This window comes from Manihot esculenta, chromosome 4, assembly GCF_001659605.2.
Source record: "Manihot esculenta cultivar AM560-2 chromosome 4, M.esculenta_v8, whole genome shotgun sequence".
NCBI lineage: Eukaryota > Viridiplantae > Streptophyta > Magnoliopsida > Malpighiales > Euphorbiaceae > Manihot > Manihot esculenta.
This window is the reverse complement of record NC_035164.2, coordinates 5,527,515-5,550,070: the sequence shown is the minus strand read 5'-3', so window position 1 is coordinate 5,550,070 and position 22,556 is coordinate 5,527,515. Positions and strand designations below refer to the sequence as shown.

Genomic DNA, 22,556 nt, shown 5'->3' with positions numbered 1-22,556 from the left:
GAGTTTTAAGAGTTTTGGTGACTTATGAAGGTTTTGAGCAAAGAAGCAAGTTTTGAAGCTTGGAGCTTTGGAAGAGCTTTTCTTCATATCTCCACGTTAGGATCCTTCATCCTCAAGTTGTGTAAGAGGTAAGTGAAGATCCTGAGCTTCTTTGATGATTTTGAAAGGTTTTATGAAGTTTGTATGGGTAGTTTGCATGTTTAGGTTTAGGTGAGGTTTTTGGTGCTTTGTGGTGTTCCAGCATGTTTAAGTGTTATGTGCTATGTTTGTTTGGGGTTTTAGGGTAGTTTTAGATCCCTTTGTGCATATATATGTGTATATGCTAGTTGGGAGTAGTTGATATGCATGTTTGTAGGTTTTTGGGCAAAGTTTGCATGAAACAGAGCAGGGTTCTGCCCTTCGGGCAAAACCAGGTTCGGCCGCCGAAGGAAGGTTCGGCCGCCGAACCCCTTGTGGAGGCAGTTCGGCTGCCAAAGGTTGCCCCCGAAAGCTAGGCTTTCGGTTTAGAAAGGGACTTTCGGCCGCCGAAAGAGGGAGTTCGGCCGCCGAAAGTGTGTGAGTTTCGTCTCTGGACGAGACCTTCGGCCGCCGAAGGTGCCGCCGAACATGCATGAGTTTCGTCTCTGGAGTGGGGTTTCGGCCGCCGAACCTGCCACCGAAAGTGCCCTGTCCAGTTTTCCTTTGCATGTTTTGTGTGATGGTTTGAGGTTTGTTTAGAGGGGTTTTGGGGAGTTTCGTAGAGATGTTCTTGAGTGAGTTTAGTCCCTCATTTGAGTCCACCTGTGTAGGTACGGACCAGAGGAATCAGGGAAGTCAGCAGTGAGTCCAGTGTCAGAACCTGCAGAGTCAGTTCAGAGATAACCAGGTGAGTGGAATTTAACTTAATGTTTTAATATGAGAACTGAATATTTTATCATGCTTCATGCATCATGAATATGCTATAGGGTGAGTGCATTAGTGTACACAAAGATGATGCATTGCATTTATCCTTGTACTTGGCACTGCTCCTTGTACATTGCTTCTGTGAGACGGCACGGACTTCGTGAGGATTCATTAGCCCTCAGAGGAAAGACCTGGAACAGCCTTACGAGGACCAGGCATAAAGACCTGGAACAGCCCTACGGGGACCAGGCACATGGTACTTAGGTACCCCAGATGAGATAGAGGGAGTTTTGATCCGTCCGGCCGAGGTTATGTGATTATGTGTTGCATTCCATGAGAGCATGTTTTATCACCTGTATTTGCCTATTCTACTCACTGGGCTATCGTAGCTCATCCCTCTCCCCTAACTTCAGTTGTGCAGGTTCAGAGATCAGAGAGAACTCAGCAGGGTACAGGAAGAGTACAGAGTTTTGTCATAGCTAGTGTGGACATGTAAATGTATAGAGATTGTGTATATGTATAGTGTATAGAATGGTGCTTGACTATAAGAGTTGTAATCCCTTTGTGGAGTCACATGATCAGTTTATGTATGTTTCTTTATTGTTGTATGTTTATGAGCAAAACCAGGCTTAACATTATGAGATTGATCCGCCTAGAGCCATGAGGAGCTCTAGTAGGGATTGGTAGAGCACAGAGAGAGTGCATGCACAGGTTAAGCCTTGGAAGAAAGAAAAGTGTTATGTGTGTACAGATAATGTATGATCATGTATGGGATTTCACAGGTATACAGACAGGATAGCAGGCTTACTACGGGTCCCGGCGACCTTAAGTCGATCTGGATCCTAGTGCCGGTGGCAGTTCGGTTTCCGGGCTGTTACAGATTGGTATCAGAGCCCTAGGTTCACATGGTCGGACCTATAGAGAGAGAGTTGGGCTCATAGAGAGGTGTAGCAGGTCAAGCACTATAGGAAAAACATGTCCACGAGGATAGGATGTTATGCTGATGTGCAATGCCCTGAGTTATGCATGTGCATGTTTTTGATGTGTTGCTGATGTGTTATGTGATTTGTTGTTTGCTAGAGAGTGAAGATGCGAGGAACTCGTCGATCCGCGAGATTGACTGGAGTCCCACCTGTAAGTGAGGGTACAGCTGCTCGTCCACCTGCCTTGCCAAGGGCAAGATCTCACAGGTCAAGCAGGGAAGGAACGTCACGAGACCCTAGAAGGTCTTCTGACGAGAGTAGGAGAGGAGTAAGCAGAGGGGGAAGGTCAGTAGAAGACAGAGGTGTGAGGGAAGAGGATCAGAGTAGAGATGCAAGCATGGGTGTAGGAAGGTCAGAAGAAGGTATGGGGGAGTCCCAGGGAGGCGTTCAGGCCTCGGGGTTTGGCTATCCATCCTTTCCACAGGGCCCAGAGTATCCGATGGGAGGCACGTCGGATTACTCCAGTTTTGCCCCATATCCACCCTACATGCCCTATATGCCCTATCCTTCCTTTTATCCACCATATCACATGTATCCACCCCCACCTGTTCATCCAAGTCCAGTACAGCCTGAAGTGAGGGAACCAGTTCCTCCACCACCACCTCCTGAACCAGTAGCCCCTGTTGTGGAAGCACAGCAACCCAGTTCTTCAGGGGGAAGTAAGGTGAAGATGACCGAGTACTTAAAGTTGGATGCTCCGAAATTCAATACAGGAGATGATCCCTTTGAGTATCTCAGTGCAGTTAGAATGATAACAAGTGAGTTGGGAGCTGATGATGGTAGAGCCATTGAGATGGCAGGGTTCACGTTAAAGTGTAAGAAAGCTAGAGAATGGTTCAAGAACTATGTGGACCCGAGACTTGAGAGTATGACATGGGAAGAGTTCGCCAACGAATTTGCTGGATGGGCTTTTCCTGACAGTTCCAGGGAACTAAAAGTTGTGGAGTTTGAGCAGTTGCGACAGACGGAGGAGATGAGCGTTGATGACTATACAGATAAGTTCCTGGAATTGTTGCCATATGTCGGTCAGGCATATGATACAGATCAGAAGAAGGCAAAGAGATATGCCACAAGGCTTCATCCCAGGTATTTCTCTTTGATTCTTCATGCGGAGAAGGAAAGTTTCCACTCTATTGTGGATGCTGCTAGAAAGATGGAGGCCAGTGCCATAAGTCAAGGTGTAGTTAAGGCACAGTCTTCTGGTGTTAAACCAGGTTCCTCATCACAGGGTACAGCAAGTGCAAGTAAGAAGAGATGGGAGAAATTCAGAGGAAAGAGAGGCAAGTTCTGGAACAGGCTTAAGTCAGGTCTGGGAATGAGTAGTGGCTCTAGTTCTGGCGCAGATTTTCCAGTGTGCAAGAGGTGTGGCAAACAGCATAGAGGAGCTTGTCAGTTGGGATCCACAGCCTGCTATAGATGTGGGCAGGAGGGACATTATGCACGAGAATGTCCTCAGGCGACTTTGGTTGCACCATCCCAGCAGATGAGTACGGGCAGTGTCGTACAGCCAGTAGCTTCAGCCATTCCACCAAGCAGTGGCAGAGGAAGAGGAAGAGGGGTAGCCTCTTCATCAGGGATGGGTTCCCGAGGTGCAGGTCCGTCAGCCCCAGCACGGATTTTCACCCTGACTCAGCAGGAGGCAGACACGTCGAACACGGTGGTGTCAGGTAATCTCATCATTGGGTGTTCAGAGGTGTATGCTTTAATGGACCCCGGTGCTTCTCACTCTTTCATTTCTTCTAGAGCTGCAGAGAGGTTGGGTCTGATGGTGTCTGAGTTAGAGTGTCCTCTATGGGTTAGTGGACCCAAATGTGATCCATCTTTGGCAGAGTCAGTCTGTCGGTTCAGTCCAGTGTGCATAGAGGGTAGATACCTTCCAGCTGACCTGATGGTTCTAGAATTGACAGATTTTGATGTCATTCTAGGGATGGACTGGTTATCTACGTATGATGCTACCCTGAACTGTAGAGACAAGGTAGTCAGTGTCAGAGACCAGGATGGGTCAGAGTGTGTCTTCAGAGGAGACAAGAGAGGGACACCTAGGGGTTTGATATCAGCCCTCCAGGCTCGTAGAATGTTAAGGAAGGGGTGTCAGGGGTTCCTAGCTTATGTGAGAGAGCTAGACAGTCAGATTAGGGAACCATCCTCAGTACCAGTTGTTAGAGACTTCCCAGATTTGTTTCCTGAAGAGCTTCCAGGACTGCCACCGGATAGGGAAATAGAGTTCGAGATTGAGTTGATGCCCAATGCCAGACCGATCTCTATTCCTCCCTATAGGATGGCACCAGCAGAGTTGCGAGAGTTGAAAGAGTAGTTACAGGATTTGGTAGCTAAGGGTTTCATCCGCCCGTGTACCTCACCCTGGGGTGCTCCAGTATTGTTTGTCAGAAAGAAGGATGGACCTCTTAGACTTTGTGTCGACTATAGACAGTTGAACAAAGTCACTATCAAAAACAAGTATCCTTTACCCAGGATCGATGATCTATTCGACCAGCTGGCAGGAGCAGGTTGTTTTCCTAAAATAGATCTGAGATCTGGATACCACCAGTTGAAGATCAGGGAAGGAGATGTATCCAAGACTGCTTTTCGAACCAGATATGGGCATTATGAGTTCCTTGTGATGCCGTTCGGGTTGACTAACGCCCCTGCAGCATTCATGGATCTCATGAACAGGGTTTTCAAGGAGTACTTGGATCGTTTTGTGATCGTCTTTATTGATGATATCTTGGTGTACTCCAGGAATGCAGAGGAGCATGCCCATCATCTGCGGATAGTGCTGCAAACCTTGAGAGAGCATGGCTTGTATGCCAAGTTCTCCAAGTGCGAGTTCTGGCTAAGGAGCATTTCCTTTTTGGGACATGTTATATCAGAGGACGGTATAGCAGTAGATCCCAAAAAGGTAGAGGCAGTAGCCAACTGGCCTACACCCACTACAGTGACCGAGATCAAGAGTTTTCTGGGTTTGGCAGGCTACTATCGGAGGTTTGTTCAGGACTTTTCGAAGATAGCTGCTCCTATGACCAGACTGACCAGAAAGAATCAGAAGTTTATGTGGTCAGAGGAATGTGAGAAAAGTTTTGCAGAGTTGAAGAGACGGTTAACTTCAGCACCGGTGTTAGCTCTGCCGATCAGTGATGAAGATTTCACAGTGTTCTGTGATGCATCCCGAGTGGGATTAGGTTGTGTGTTGATGCAGAAGGACAAAGTGATAGCTTATGCTTTTAGACAGCTGAAGAAGCACGAGCTAAATTACCCGACACACGATCTGGAGATGGCAGCTGTTATCTTTGCACTTAAGATGTGGAGGCATTACCTCTATGGGGTAAAATGTGAGATCTATACGGATCATAAGAGCCTACAGCACATCTTAAGTCAAAGAGAGTTAAACTTGAGGCAGAGACCAGTATCATCCGGGCAAGGCGAATGTTGTAGCTGATGCCTTAAGCCGAAAGTCACTTGGCAGTTTATCCCACATTGCAGTAGAGAGAAGACCGGTGGTGAAGGATTTCTACAAGCTCGTGGAAGACGGGTTACAGTTGCAGTTATCTGGTACAGGTGTTTTGCTCGCACAGATGAGAGTGACACCAGTGTTTCTAGAGCAAGTGGCTCTGAAACAGCACGAAGACCCCGAGTTAGTGAAGATTGCCAGGACTGTTCAGTCGGGCAACAGTGCAGAGTTCAGATTTGATAGTGAGGGGATTCTTCGGCACGGTAAGAGGTTATGTGTACCAGATGATCGCAGTTTGAAGGCAGACATTATGAGGGAAGCTCATAATGCGAGGTATAGTATTCACCCGGGAGCCACCAAGATGTATCAAGATCTGAGAAGGGTGTATTGGTGGCCAGCAATGAAGAGAGAAGTGGCACAGTTCGTGTCAGCCTGCGAGACATGTCAAAGGGTGAAGTTAGAGCACCAGAAGCCGGCTGGAATGCTTAACCCACTGCCGATTCCAGAATGGAAATGGGAAAACATAGCTATGGATTTTGTAGTGGGGTTACCGGCGACGTCTAACAGACTAGACTCCATATGGGTGATTGTGGATAGACTCACGAAATCTGCTCACTTCATTCCAGTCAGGAGTAACTACTCTGTGGACAAGTTGGCGCAGGTGTATGTAGACGAGATAGTCAGGTTGCATGGAGTTCCAGTGTCGATCGTATCAGATCGAGGACCTCAGTTCACCTCCAGGTTTTGGCGGAGTCTGCAAATGGAAATGGGCACAAGGTTGGATTTCAGCACTGCTTTCCATCCACAGACAGACGGTCAGTCTGAGAGAACCATCCAGACCATTGAAGATATGCTGAGAATGTGTGTGTTAGATTTTGGCGGTTCTTGGAGGCAGCATCTACCTCTGGTGGAGTTTGCCTACAACAACAGCCATCATGCTAGCATAGGGATGGCCCCTTATGAAGCTTTGTATGGGAGGAAGTGCCGAACACCTGTTTGCTGGGAAGAGGTAGGAGAGAAAACTCTTGCAGGGCCAGAGTTAGTTGAGATAACCAGCAAGTTAGTGCCTATCATTAGAGAGAGGATCAGACCAGCTGTAAGTAGACAGAAAAGTTATGCAGACATCCGTAGGAAGCAGCTAGAGTTCCAGGAGGGGGATATGGTATTGCTTAAGGTGTCTCCAATGAAAGGAGTGGTTCGGTTTGGAAAGAAGGGTAAACTGGCCCCACGGTACATTGGTCCCTTTGAGATCTTGCAGAAGATCGGGTCTGTATCGTATAAGCTAGATTTACCGGCTTCTATGGAACGAATTCACCCGGTATTCCATGTTTCTATGGTGAGAAAGTTTGTATCAGATCCAGAGAAGGTTCTGAGTGAACCTGAGGTGGAAATCTTAAGTGATCTCACCTATATAGAGCAGCCAGTGCGGATCCTTGACACCCAGATCAGAAAGCTGAGAAACAAGGAGATACCAATGGTGAAAGTTTTGTGGAACCACCACAACCTAGAAGAGTGCACGTGGGAGACTCGGGAGTCCATGCTCCAGCAATACCCATATCTGTTTTAAGGTTAGTTTTCCCCTTTTCTATGTGTTTATGTTGTGTTAGGAACATTCGGGGACGAATGTTCTTAAGGGGGGGAGAATGTAATACCCGGCTCGAGTTCGGCATCGGAATTCCTGTAGTCCGGTGGAATCTCGGGTGTCGGAACCCTCGAGAAGGGTAATACATATGTTTTTCAAGGTATTTTCACTTGTTTTCATGTTTTGAAGTGTTAAAAGACTTGAGTTTTGAAAGAAAAGCAACAAGGGAGAAATGCAAAGGTTCGGCCGCCGAAGGTCACTTTCGGCCGCCGAACATTGCATGGTTGCGGCTTCACGTTCGGCTGCCGAAGGTGGTCTGGCCAGCCACCTATAAAAGGGCCAAGGGTCGGTGGAAGGAGGTTAGTTCTCCTCCACTTGCAGCCAGAGGTGAGTTTCAGCCTCTCCTACGTTGACTTTCATGTTTTCCATGATTTTCATCAAATCTTTCAAGAGTTTTAAGAGTTTTGGTGACTTATGAAGGTTTTGAGCAAAGAAGCAAGTTTTGAAGCTTGGAGCTTTGGAAGAGCTTTTCTTCATATCTCCACGTTAGGATCCTTCATCCTCAAGTTGTGTAAGAGGTAAGTGAAGATCCTGAGCTTCTTTGATGATTTTGAAAGGTTTTATGAAGTTTGTATGGGTAGTTTGCATGTTTAGGTTTAGGTGAGGTTTTTGGTGCTTTGTGGTGTTCCAGCATGTTTAAGTGTTATGTGCTATGTTTGTTTGGGGTTTTAGGGTAGTTTTAGATCCCTTTGTGCATATATATGTGTATATGCTAGTTGGGAGTAGTTGATATGCATGTTTGTAGGTTTTTGGGCAAAGTTTGCATGAAACAGAGCAGGGTTCTGCCCTTCGGGCAAAACCAGGTTCGGCCGCCGAAGGAAGGTTCGGCCGCCGAACCCCTTGTGGAGGCAGTTCGGCTGCCAAAGGTTGCCCCCGAAAGCTAGGCTTTCGGTTTAGAAAGGGACTTTCGGCCGCCGAAAGAGGGAGTTCGGCCGCCGAAAGTGTGTGAGTTTCGTCTCTGGACGAGACCTTCGGCCGCCGAAGGTGCCGCCGAACATGCATGAGTTTCGTCTCTGGAGTGGGGTTTCGGCCGCCGAACCTGCCGCCGAAAGTGCCCTGTCCAGTTTTCCTTTGCATGTTTTGTGTGATGGTTTGAGGTTTGTTTAGAGGGGTTTTGGGGAGTTTCGTAGAGATGTTCTTGAGTGAGTTTAGTCCCTCATTTGAGTCCACCTGTGTAGGTACGGACCAGAGGAATCAGGGAAGTCAGCAGTGAGTCCAGTGTCAGAACCTGCAGAGTCAGTTCAGAGATAACCAGGTGAGTGGAATTTAACTTAATGTTTTAATATGAGAACTGAATATTTTATCATGCTTCATGCATCATGAATATGCTATAGGGTGAGTGCATTAGTGTACACAAAGATGATGCATTGCATTTATCCTTGTACTTGGCACTGCTCCTTGTACATTGCTTCTGTGAGACGACACGGACTTCGTGAGGATTCATTAGCCCTCAGAGGAAAGACCTAGAACAGCCTTACGAGGACCAGGCATAAAGACCTGGAACAGCCCTACGGGGACCAGGCACATGGTACTTAGGTACCCCAGATGAGATAGAGGGAGTTTTGATCCGTCCGGCCGAGGTTATGTGATTATGTGTTGCATTCCATGAGAGCATGTTTTATCACCTGTATTTGTCTATTCTACTCACTGGGCTATCGTAGCTCATCCCTCTCCCCTAACTTCAGTTGTGCAGGTTCAGAGATCAGAGAGAACTCAGCAGGGTACAAGAAGAGTACAGAGTTTTGTCATAGCTAGTGTGGACATGTAAATGTATAGAGATTGTGTATATGTATAGTGTATAGAATGATGCTTGACTATAAGAGTTGTAATCCCTTTGTGGAGTCACATGATCAGTTTATGTATGTTTCTTTATTGTTGTATGTTTATGAGCAAAACCAGGCTTAACATTATGAGATTGATCCGCCTAGAGCCATGAGGAGCTCTAGTAGGGATTGGTAGAGCACAGAGAGAGTGCATGCACAGGTTAAGCCTTGGAAGAAAGAAAAGTGTTATGTGTGTACAGATAATGTATGATCATGTATGGGATTTCACAGGTATACAGACAGGATAGCAGGCTTACTACGGGTCCCGGCGACCTTAAGTCGATCTGGATCCTAGTGCCGGTGGCAGTTCGGTTTCCGGGCTGTTACAAACCCTTTCAAGATACACAAATGGGTCATCCCCTTTTTCATACTGAGGAGCACCCAGTTTCATGTAATCGGTCATCTTGACCTTGCTCCCACTGGCTGAGCTAGGTCTAGAAGGTTGAGTAACCGGGGCTGCTGGTTCTGCTGGAGGAGGAGGAGGTGCAGCATCCCCTGGGGTAGGGTTTGCTGGATTTGGATAGTAAGGTGGAGGTGGATACATTGGGTATTGTGAATATGGTGGGTAGTATGGTGGGTATGGCATCTGTGTGGGATAAGGGGTGAAACTAGGGTAATCCGATGTACCTCCCATCGAATACCCGGGATGTTGTGAGAAGTGTGGGTAGTGGGGTGGCTGAACAAATCCCGAGGCCTGAGTGCCTCCTTGGGACTCTCCCATACCTTCCTCTGACATGCTAACTCCCAGACTGCCATCCCTCCTCTGCTCTACATCCATATCATCCCCCATGTCCTCTAAAGCTCCTCCCTGAACTGTTCCTCTGACTGATCTGCTTCTACCCAGATCCAAAGACCTTCTAGGGTCTCTTGCTGCTCTTTCTCGGTTAGACCTACTAGACATTGCCCTAGGCAATGCTGGAGGACGGGTGCTCGTGCCCTCATCCTCAGGTGGTACTCCAGTCAATCTTGCTGATCGACGAGTTCCTCTCATCCTGTTTTCTGAAAAACAGTGCACATCACAAGCAACATTAGCATCATATGGTTCATGTGGGCACACATGAACCCGCATCACATACATCACATATCATAGCATATCATTAATGCACATGCATATTATCATGGCATTTCACATCATCATGTAAGACAGGACTCCACATCCTATCCTAGTGGACATGATCTTTCCTATTGTGCTTGACCTTCTATAACATCTATGAGCCCGACACTCTAGGTCCGACCATATGAACCTGGGGCTCTGATACCATTCTGTAACGACCCGAAAATCGGACCGCTACCGGCGCTAGGATCCAGATCGGCTTAAGGCCGCCGGGACCCATAGCAAGCCTGACATAAAACCTGTAAACCTGTATAATCCCATACATGATCAACAATATGCATAAAAATTAAAACTTTTCTTTCCATAAACATCAACCAAACTCAACCTGAGCATAAACATTGTCATAACATTGATCCCTTTGTGGGATCTCATCAATGCCCCCAAGGGGTGACATAACATACGTTGAGTTGGTTTACATAAACATCGTAAAAATCTCTAAGATCATGTATTAAAGGGATAGCACAATCTATGGTCAAGCACACTTCTAACATCCATATACATCATCTCATTACATGACTATACTGATTAAGACTTTACATTTACAATTTGATCATGTCCATTGCTAGCTATTACATAAACATAACTCCCTTACTCTAACCGGACTCCTGCTCTATCCTGTACCTGCAAGCCTGGGGGTAAAGGGAGAGGGGTGAGCTAAAAGCCCAGTGAGTAGAACCATAAAACATATTATCAAACATGCTCCTATGAAATGCATCATAACACAGACAATTCACATAAGGGTTGGGTGAACTTGTCACCAATTAGTCCAAGCTAACTCTGTGCCAGGCCGTAGCATGGGGTCCTGGTCTTCCTGTCATAACATACATTACTTACCATTGTCCCAGGGCCTCCTCTGGGCTCCTGGTCTTCGTGTCCCATAACCGTGCCAGGCCGTAGAATGGGGTCCTGGTCTTCCTGTCATGGACTAATTGGGTCATCCAACATTCACCCACATCAACAACAATCGATGCAATGCGGCATATTCGTGAATACTAATGCAATCATCCTATTGCATAATCATGATGCATGAAACATGATAAAACATTTAATTTCTTAATTTAAAAGATTAAGTTTAGTTCCACTCACCTCTGGCTGACTCTGACAACACCGAAGCAGCTAAACTCACTGCTGGGGTCCTCGGTTCCTCGGGCCTGAACCTACACAGGTGGACTCAAATGAGGGACCAAACATACCTGAACATAACTATAAACTACTCCCCAAAAACCCCCCTAAAACATCATGAAACAACTATGGAAAAATATGCAAAGAAGGCCTGGACAGGGCACTTTCGGCGGCAGGTTCGGCGGCCGAAAGTCCCTCCAGAGCCGAAAGTCAGGCAGGTTCGGCGGCACCTTCGGCGGCCGAAACTCCCAGACAGAGACGAAACTCATGCATGTTCGGCGGCACTTTCGGCGGCCGAAACTGCCAGACAAGACGAAAGTCTCCTTTCGAGGGCAAGCTTCGGCAGCCGAAAGGCTGCCTCCCCAGCCATGTTCGGCGGCCGAAAGTCCTTCAGCTGCCGAACCTGGTTTCTGCCAAAGGGCAGAAACTTGGCTCCATTTGCACATCTCGCCTCCAAACCTTCCAAACATGCATCAAACCTATTCTACAACACACAAACACAAGCATACATGTTCCTAGGGGCCTCAAACCATCATAAACCCCATCTACAACACATCAAGCAACCACATTGTTCAAGAACACACATTTATACCCATAAACATAACCATAACCTAAACATGCATTCTAACCCATAGATCTTGCATAAAACTTATTTAAAACATAAAACGAGCTTAAGATCGGCTCTTACCTCTTGAAGATCGAGAGAGACGACCAAAAACTCGGAGTTGGGAGAGATTTGGTTCTTGAACCTCCAAGCTCCAAAACTTTGCTCAAAAGCTTAAATCTTCAAAATCAAGTTAAAACAAGTGAAAATCTTGAAAGATTTAGAGGAAGAACATCAAAAATGGGTGAGGGACGGCGGAGAGCTCACCTTGGCCGAAAATGGGGAAAGCTCGCCCGTTTTCGGCTAAGGGACCCTTTTATAGTGGCTGGCCAGACCATGTTCGGGGCCGAATGTGCCTCCGCATGCATGTCATGTTCGGCGGCCGAACCTGGACTTCCCTCACTTATGCTTTCGGGGGCCTAAAGCACACCCGAAACGCATGCATGTTCGGCGGCCGAACTTGAGTTTCGGCGGCCGAACTTGGGTTTTCCTCAAATGCTATTTTAATGCCAAAAACTCATTTTCTTTCATGCTTAAAACATAAAATACATTAAAACCTTTCATAAAAACATGATTTTACCCTACTAGAGGCTTCCGACATCCGAGATTCCACCTGACGGTAGGAATTCCGATACCGGAGTCTAGCCGGGTATTACATGATTGGCCTAAAGTATACTCACCTTATGGCTGGCACCAAAATGCCTTTTTCAGTGGGACTAACACCCGGTCCTCTGGCTTGATGGATTTTGCCTTGTGGCCTGGCATATTTATTACCTTGATTATGCGAAACCCATGCTCGGATGGCCTTGTGGCCTTGTTATGTGGGACCGATGTCCGGATAGCCTTGTGGCCTTGTTATGTGGAACCTATGCCCGGATGGCCTTGTGGCCTTATTATGCGGAATCGACGCCTAGATGGCCTTGTGGTCTTGTTATGCGGGACCCATGTCCGAATGGCCTTGTGGCCTTGTTATGCGGACCGACGCCAAGATGGCCTAGCGGATTCTCGCCTTGTGCCCTTTGTTCTTGTCTCTACGCCTTCATCCATTCAACATTTCCAACTTTCCTGTTAAAAAAGATGCTTGAAGAATGCATCCTAACATTTCCATAAATCACAAATATTTTTATAAAATAAAATATTTGATCGTTTGACTTGACCAATTTCAAAATTTGGAGTTTGACCTAGGAGTTGAACATCTGTGGCGTCCTTCTTGTTGCCACCCCTGTTAACACTCGGTCCTTTTGCAATTGCATGAATAACCCCCACATGTTCTTTGTTAGGGGTGGTTTCAGAAAATGTTACCTCTAGCTCGAGCCTTGAAAAGATCATACTAGAAGCAAGATGACAACGTTTTACTCTTGACAATGAAACAGTGCGGTGGGCTGACCTATGCGGAGAGGCTGACCTTTCAACCTTACAAGCAAACTTGTCTTCTTCTTCTTCTTTGTTCTTTCTTTTCTTTATTTTATCTTGTTTCTTGTTTCTGTTACGTCGCTTACTGAAAATCAGAGTTTAAGTTTCCAGCAACATCAAGTGGTATTAGAGAAATAATATTTATCTTTCGCATCATTACTAAATATTTAAAATATATTCCATACTTCAACTAATTTTTTATTATTTTACATAGAGAAGAGTAAAAAAAACCCAATAATTTTATCGATTTTTTACTTCAAGATCTATAGTTTAATTTGTATCAAAATAATACTTGTAGTATCACGCTGTTAGCAAAAGTGACAATTTTTAGATATAGTCCGGAATATTGATATGAAATCATATAATGAGATACTACTTTAAAACAAATTGAATTACAGACTTTTAAAATAAAAATAAATAAAATTACATGATATTTTTTAATATTTTTTTTAATTAATAATTATATTTTATTTATCATATCAGTATTTTTTGACAGCGGTAGAAAATTATCATTATTTACTAACTACATGATAATACATGTACTATTTTGATATAAATTAAACAATATACTCTAAAGTAAAAACGAATGAAACCACGTAATATTTTTTTATACTTTTTCTTTTATTCATTCACATATATTAAAAAATAATACTCTAAAGTAAAAATGAATGAAACCATATAATATTTTTTTATACTTTTTTCTTTTATTCATTAACATATATTAAAAAATAATCGTTATTTTAATTAGAATATAAAATTTTTCCATTAATTTTCTTTAATATAAAATGAGTTTATTAAGTTTTATTAAAACAATAAAATTGTTATTAAGAACATTAAATAGAAAATATACTTATACTATAATTGAAATATGTGAGATAGAGACATGTGAAATTATATTAAATATTAACAAATGATTTAATTTTTTATTTAAAAAAACAATTAATTGGAAATTATATTGAAAATAATATAAATTAAATGAGATTATACTAATTGATTTATATGTTAAATATAATATAGCAAAATTGGTGGCTATAGGGTATATCTAGTTTTATTATAAATAATATAATAAAATATTTTATATGTAAAACATAAATATTTAAATTAAATGATCAATAATTAATATTAAAAATAATTGACATCGTCTTTATATTTTCATATAAATAAAACATAAAAATAAATTAATTATACTTCACTAAAACTCAAAATATTATTATATAATTTCATAAATTAGTTTTTTTTACCATGATATAATTAGTTAAATTATATACTTAAATAATATTGAAATTTATTATAATTAAAAATCAACTATTATTTTATATATTAACATAATTACATATTTATATTTATTATTTTAATTTCATAAAGTCCAGAAGAATAAATTTAATTTAATTAGAGAAAACATATCTAATTTCTTTAAGTACAGTAGCATAAAACATTATTTTTATTAATTTTAAATTATTAAAAAAGTTAAATATTACAATATAATTAATTTCTAAATTTATAATCTATATTAAAATATATTTTTTTTCTTTCAAAAAAAAATTGATGGCATGTTGAAAAGAAAGGATTTTTACTTGAGAATCAGAAATTTCTCAACACAAATTCAAAAATCTAAAAAACCTCTCTTTTACTTTTATAATCATCTGGGCTTTTGATTTCTGACCGATGAGAGCAAATAGAGAATAATGCTCTTCTCCACAGCACAATAGCCACCAAAAGAAAAGCGAAGACGAAAGCCATGGAGAACAACGATAACAGCAGTTCAAGTCTCGATTCAAGATTCAACCAGACCCTAAAAAATGTCCAAGGGTACTTACAGAATTCCATTCCCTTTCATTTCTCAATTCTCATTCATTGAAACGTGAATTTGTTTTCATGAGGATCTAGATTCTCAGTTTATGGAAGAATCATTTCGTTTTTTATGCCTGTTGCTAAGAATTAAAGTTGCCATTCGCCTTCATTAGCTTTAAGTGGTTCAGGGTTATTCTTAATTTTGAGGAAACATTTGCATAAGAAGCTTCAGATCTCTTATTTTTGTGCTTAGGAATCTGGTCTACTAGTTCCTGGACGTGAAATTCTGAAGTTATTTTAAAATTTGTGTAAATCTTTGTCAATTGTAGCATTAAGATCTCAATAATTAAATGTCACGGCTGATAAAATTGATGTGGGCTTTGTTGTCTGTGATGAGTTTGATAGAATTAAAATGGGTGATCTTGCAATTATTTGTATTGTTTTCACATTTGAAAAATGAAATACTGTGTTTTAGGAGCAAGCAAGATATTTAATCGTCATGCACAAAAATGCTGTCATTTTAGTTTTATGGTTTCACATGAAGTGGTAGGTCCTGAACACATTGATATATTGGGAGATGCATCTGAGGATAGGGTGCTATAACACTGGCCTGATCTATCCTTCTAAAAATGAAATATCTGTTATCAGAACTCCAGCCTCTCTTCTTCCCTCTCTTTCTTTATCTGTGTGTATGAATGCATATGTTTGTTCGGCTACAAGTTCATCTGGTGTTTATGTGCTTGAAAAGTGTCATCTTATATTAGCTCTAAAGTTAAGCCACTTGATCTTGACATCCATATTGTTTGCTCGTGCTTTGTGATCATATTTATTGCTGCTAGCTGTGGATTTTAGATTATGAATTATTTTGTCTTCAAACTTCAAAAGCACTTAGATTTTTTTTTCTGTTCAAATCTTTTTCAATGAAGGTTGCTTAAAGGTCGTAGTATTCCTGGTAAAATATTACTGACTAGGAGAACAGATCCACCAGAGGATCCAGGCCTACAAGAACAATCTCCTAGTTTTGGAAGGAGCCTCTCAGAGAATGATGTCGGTACAAGTGATCGAATAGACGTGTCGAGGGGGGTAAAATATACAATATTTACCTAATTTATCAATTTCTGTGCTTTTATTCCAAATATGCTATTTAGTGATTAATGAGAATCTAATTTATCATATAGGCTGAAGCCCGGAGTGCAAGCAAAGTAAATAATAATTCAACTGCAAACAAGTTGAAACCTGTGTTGTCCAATATTGAGACTACGTCCAAGGATGTTCTGAAGTCTCCCATGGGGGCTAGATCTACAGATTCTACAAGAGTAATGAAGTTCACTAAGGAGCTATCCACAACAACAGTAATTTTAGGTGGCTATGCTTTTTTCCTTCTTATATAATAAAAATTCAATAAATTTTTACTTTTTGGGTAGTGTTTAATTGATAAAAGTTTGAATAAATATGTTAGGAATGCTTAGGCTTAAGAAAATTTTAGAGTTTACAAAAATAAGTGTTGCCCCAGTCATAGTAACATGCAAAATTGCAAAGATACTTGCATATTTAACTTAAATATTGAAATCCAATTGATGCATGCTTTTGATGGAAAGTTAAGAAATATAAAAGAAAAGTAAGACTGAACTACATGATGATGTCTCTAATTGGTCGCACGAGGGAAGATGCAACATAAAGTTCATTGATTTGGAGCTCTAAGTAGCTGTTAGCAAAGCTAAACTTGTCTATGATGCTTCATCTTTTGGCCCTTAGGTTGAATAAGAGTAAAAAAGACACGAGAAATGCTGATAGAGAAGTAGGGTTCTGGAGAATAAAATCTGGAATGGCGACCATAAAAAGGAGCCCATTTTATATTAGTAAACAGTTATTGTAGGTAATATGATACTGGCCATTAACATTACGGTCAGTGACCATGCATTTTTCTTTTTTGTCATAGATATATATTCATCAAGAATGTCTTGGGTTTTGCTATTCTGCTTGATAGTTTGGATTTCTATTGGATATTAATGTCCTGTTATTATTTTCTTGAAGATTATTCATGTGTTTATTTTCTTGATGATGAGTTGCAAATCATGCACCTTGGTTTTTGGGGTTCAGAACTTAAGATTGATTTTTCCATTAACTGGTCTTACCTTGTTCTTTTAATATGAATAATAATTGTGTTTCATGTGCTACAATATTACCATTTTTATTTAATTTCCCGTGAAAAATTTGTTTTACAGAGAGATTGCGTGAGTTAGCATGGAGTGGTGTACCACCATATATGCGGCCCACCATTTGGAGGCTTCTCTTGGTAAGCTTGATGTGGCTTTTCATATCCATCCATTGAAATTCCCATTATTTCAATTGCTTTCCATCTAAAACTTGATGTTCTTTTGTAGGGTCTACAACCTCATTTTTGTTTTCTGTAGTTGCACTTGTGTCTGTACGCACACACAAAGCACAGTAAAGGAAAGGATAACCAGGCATTAATGTTAGAAGTTGGCATCGCGGCCATGAGAGAGAGAGAGAGAGAGAGACAGAGGGTTCTTTTTGGTTTACACACACACAGAAACACAAGAGCATAGTAAGGAAAAGATTATATGTTGTTATGGTGGCCAAGAGAGAGAAAGGGTGGCAGAGTTGCAATTGAATGACACAAAAGCTGAGAGATTGTTCACATGGTATAATGCAATTTTGACATGATACAAAAGCTGACAGGTTATAACCTAATTTTTACATGTGGTTACATTTGTTCATTTGTCCTGCCAAAATCGGGTCTTAATCTTATGGGGCTGTGAATATGTTCTCATCTTCTTATATGTCCAAAAAGTTATGGTTATATCTGGTTTTTGGTTTTCCTGCTTATTGGAGTGAGTGTTAGCATGTTAAGGATCATGATCCTTGACTAGTGTGGCTTATGTCTTAACCTAATATTGCTTCTTATGCTCTTGAATACTAGTTGGTAGTTGCTTTTCTTAAATCATATTTTTATTGCTTGTTTTAAATTTAAATATGAAGTGACAACAGGGATATGCACCACCTAATTCAGATAGAAGGGAGGGGGTTTTGAGAAGGAAGCGGCTTGAGTATCTTGATTCTGTTGCTCAGTTTTATGACATTCCAGATACTGAACGTTCAGATGATGAGGTCAACATGCTTCGCCAGGTATTTACTGATTGAATGTGTACACTGATTTTTGTTAAACAATGTGCCCAATTCTTGACATTTGTCTTTGTTTCCCTTGTTAGATTTCTGTTGATTGTCCGAGAACTGTACCTGATGTCACATTTTTCCAACAAGAACAAGTTCAGAAATCCTTGGAGCGCATTCTTTATACATGGTTAGATACTATTCTTACCCTTCCTTTCTTTATTATCTAAGACTTTTACATGTATTTGTGTAATTTCTATCTGAGGGAATTTTGGATTATTCTTATATCTTAGTGATGAAGATTTGATTGGTTATAAAACGAAATTTCATCTGCTTTTATTAATGATTGATCAGATCTCTGTTATAAGAAACCTTGCTTAGGTTGATATTATCCCTTGCTACATCTTCTAGTATAGGTAGGCATGAACCACAAGTATAGAGCATCCGTTATAGGCTTTGATGAAGGAGCCAAATTCAGTTCAAGTTGAAGATGTCTAATTGAATTTTAGTTACTGTACATGCATTTATTCCTGTTTAAACTCATTCCTGTTCAACAATATATGCTCAGTATATAGGACAGATATTGTTAAATAGTTATTTCACAAATTGATCAAAGTCAAAGCACACCATGAGAGGTTGCTACTTGCTGTAGTTGACTCGACTTGAACATGCCCACAAGTGACTAAATTTTATGGTTGCCATGATTTGTTTTTAATTAAAAAAAATTTGAAAATTTTGCTGAAAAACCAAAAGTAAAAAGGATAATTTACTGTATAGTCCTTGTGTTTGACCATTATTAACGCTTTGGTCCCTGTATTTTGGAAAATAAATTACTTACACCCTATTAGAAAGTAAATTACTTTGTACATTTTTAGTCAATTTAACCATTAATCATAATTGAAAGGGGAAAAAAAACTTCCCTGTGTCCTTTCCTTTTATCTCTCTCTCTCTCTCTCTCTCTCCCCCCCCCCTTCTTTTCCCTCTCCTCGTTACACTCCTATTTTTATCTCCACCCCTTTCTTTCTCTTCTGTTCTGGTGTTGCACTCACCCTATTCCTTCAGACGTTCTAGCTGGACACGTGATTGTCTGCATTGGTACCACTTGCTGGAGATTTGTTTTGTGTGCCATGTGCCTGAACCACTTGGTCTTCAAGAAACTCTTGGTGCAAGGCGAGGAAGAGTACATCTTGAAAATCATTTACAATGTGTTGATTTTAGGTTCATTGCAGAGTGTAAAGTTCGTATAAACACTTGAAAGTCACTTTCTTTGTTTCCTTTGTTTACCTTTAATTCATAGATTAGTTAGTGTTGGTCCTGTTGGATGTAAAAATTAAACCTTTAAACCTTTTGTATTCTGTAAGAATGTGCTTTAGATTCCTTGTTTTTAAGATATCATTGTCATATTGATGTGAATTTGAGAGAATTGTGATGGTTTATCAAATTTATACATTAATTACTTTTGTATGTGAAAATTGAATGTATAGGCCTTCACTACTTATTGGGACTTTTCTTTAGACCTTATTGAATTTTCTTTTTAAATTCTCATTCAGTTGCGTGAAACCTTAGAAATAAGACATCATTAGTAGCAATGGTTAATTTATCTCAGTGTTGACTTTGTACCGTTCTAAATCATGAAGAATTCATCAATTAGTAATAACTACCAAAGTTCAGGGTGCTGTGGAAATTATGCCCTTTTTATTCTTGCCTTTGCTTTCTGCCAAAAACCAGCCTGCACCCAAAACTGAAGTGCTTATCTCATTTTATATTTCTGGAGGTGACTAGTTGACCAAAGCTGCTCAAGGCTTGAAAATGTGGTTGTGAATGTCAAATACTCTATTATTATTCTAGTGGTGATCTGTTTTTTCTTCAGGTGTCATGTTTCTTGATTTCTTTCCAGGGCAATTCGACATCCTGCAAGTGGATATGTTCAGGGAATAAATGATCTTGCTACTCCTTTTCTGGTTGTTTTCTTGTCTGAACACTTACAAGGAGACATCAATAACTGGTCCATATCTGATCTATCTCCGGATAAAATCTCTGACATCGAGGCTGATTGTTATTGGTGCCTGTCAAAGCTGCTAGATGGCATGCAAGACCACTACACTTTTGCTCAACCTGGGATACAGAGACTTGTGTTTAAGTTGAAGGAATTGGTCAGGAGGATTGATGGTAGACACCTTATTCTTCCCCGCTTTCCTTCTTTCTTCTTTCTCAATCCCATTTCATGTTACTCCTAGGTGTACTAACTACCAGGTCAACTGTCAATCCCTGTTGGCGGTGAATAATTCTTTAATCTATCTGACAAGCACATCTTATTTCCTTGGCTGAGGACCATAAGAGCGTTTCGAATTTGCATGTCTAAAGAGAACTCTCTGTAACTGATATCTGATAGCTTACCAGTTTCTTGATTGCTCTGGGAGTATTTGCTGTAACATGCTCCTAAAGACATGCATCAACATCACTGGCACATCTGCCTCTGATGCAGTCTTTTCAAAATGCCACAAGCACCTTTTGGATGCATGTCATAACCTATTTTTATTTCTAATTACATACTTTGTATGTCCAATTTTGATGCATGCCCTATCTCAAATTCTGGTTTTTCTGAAATTGTTCCAGAACCTGTTTCAAGGCACATGGAGGAGCATGGGCTTGAATTTCTTCAATTTGCTTTTCGCTGGTTCAATTGTCTTTTAATACGCGAGGTTTGATTTCTGAACTCCACTGCTAGGTGTTGCTATTGTTCCATATCCTGCACTTCAAATTTTCACACGCAGTTCACTAAGTAACTTAATCATGCCGAGTTTCAATTTTTGTTCTATTGTTTAATTTTGAAGCAATTTTATATTCCTGTTGAATTAGATCCCTTTTCATCTCGTTACCCGCCTGTGGGATACATACCTTGCCGAAGGAGATGCATTGCCAGATTTCCTTGTGTATATATATGCCAGTTTTCTTTTGACGGTAAGTATCACAGTTACTTTCTTTGCACCAACACTTCACACTGTTACATGTTTGAGTTTCTTGCTGAATAATTTATCTCCCCTGTTGCAATACTTCTGTTGTGTGAATGATAAAATATTTTAAACTAAAACAACATGATGTTTGAACTCTAATTGTAAAGACAAGAATCAACAGCATGTGTTTTCGCGTGCGACTTTTATATGTTGAATGGGGGTTAAGATTTTTGTGAATCACATAATAGCATGCTACTGATTTTCCCATAAAGAAAGTAGCAACAAATACGTTCATAAATAATTATGATTGTGTGCCTATTATAAGTTCAACCTTATATAAGAACTTGACTAGTACCTTTAGATTATTATTTGCATCAAGAGTGGTGAATTTATTCTTTAATTGTATGTCTAACATAATTAATTCTACACAAATCTCAATACAAATGTTTGATTTAAGGCTATTAGGTCCCTCGTTACACAAAGTCTTATATTAGACAAACCCTTCGAACTTGTCATGTTCTAGTGAGAGAATTTAATTTCAGCTCACAGAAACATTATGCATCAAGTACTTAACGGTAAGCTGCATCTTTGACACAAAGTCTTATATCAGCCAAACCGTTCGAACTTGTCATGTTCTAGTGATAGAATTTAATTTCAGCTCACAGAAACATTATGCATCAAGTACTTAATGGTGAGCTGCATCTTTTACACAAAGTCTTATATTAGACAAACCCTTCGAACTTGTCATGTTCTAGTGGGAGAATTTAATTTCAGCTCACAGAAACATTATGCATCAAGTACTTAATGGTGAGCTGCATCTTTTTATCCAGTGGTCAGATAAGCTTCAGAAACTTGATTTCCAAGAGATGGTGATGTTTCTTCAGCACCTTCCAACTCACAACTGGACTCACCAAGAGCTGGAGATGGTACTTTCTAGAGCATATATGTGGCATAGCATGTTCAACAGCTCCCCCAGCCACTTGGCCAGTTAGAGAGGAAGTAATATTCTCTCCCTATTAAGTATGAACACCCACAATTTGATTTGCCTGTTGGGAACTTTTTGTTTTTTATTTTTATTTTTTTGGAATTTTTTTTTTTTTTGGGGTCACCGTCACTCCAAGCAATTTGTAATGTGCAAAATGTATGTTTTGTGATTGTAGTAGAGAGATGATCAGCCATGTGTGAGGGCTTCATGTAATATTTTTGTACTCTCTAGCCTTTGTACAATTTACCATTGAATATTAACTGAAGAAAGAAAAAGGAAGAATATTTCTATAACAATTTGTGATGTTGATATATTGGAGTTAAAAGAGCAGCATGTAGGGGTGAGCATTGCGGTCGGTTCGGTTCAAAATCGAACCGAACCGAATAAACCGAAAACTGAAATTTTAGTGTTTATGAAAATCGAACCGAATCGATTTTGGTCAGAAACCGAATCGAACCGAACCGATCTGATTCGGTTCGGTTTGATCGGTTTCGATTTTTAATAATTTTTTTTATTTTTTACACTTTAGTTTTAATATTTTAAAATTTAATTAAAATATTTTAATTTTAATATGATTTAATTTTTCTTTATTATTGAAAAAATATATTATTATCACTAATCGGTTCGGTTCGATTTTTTTGATTTTTTTCTGATTAAAAT

At 40.5% G+C, this 22,556-nt stretch overlaps 1 protein-coding gene across 1 annotated transcript; it reads left to right on the top strand.

Moving 5' to 3' along the window:
* Nucleotides 1-14,616: 14,616 nt before the first annotated feature.
* LOC110614062 (TBC1 domain family member 22B) lies at nucleotides 14,617-22,204 on the top strand. The gene is made up of 10 exons (XM_021755527.2): nucleotides 14,617-14,840; nucleotides 15,749-15,905; nucleotides 16,001-16,184; nucleotides 17,048-17,118; nucleotides 17,835-17,972; nucleotides 18,056-18,147; nucleotides 19,855-20,126; nucleotides 20,574-20,659; nucleotides 20,817-20,918; nucleotides 21,742-22,204. The coding sequence occupies exons 1-10, from the start codon at nucleotides 14,770-14,772 to the stop codon at nucleotides 21,901-21,903; spliced, it is 1,335 nt and encodes a 444-aa protein (XP_021611219.1). The 5' UTR covers nucleotides 14,617-14,769; the 3' UTR covers nucleotides 21,904-22,204.
* The last annotated feature ends 352 nt before the right edge of the window (nucleotides 22,205-22,556 follow it).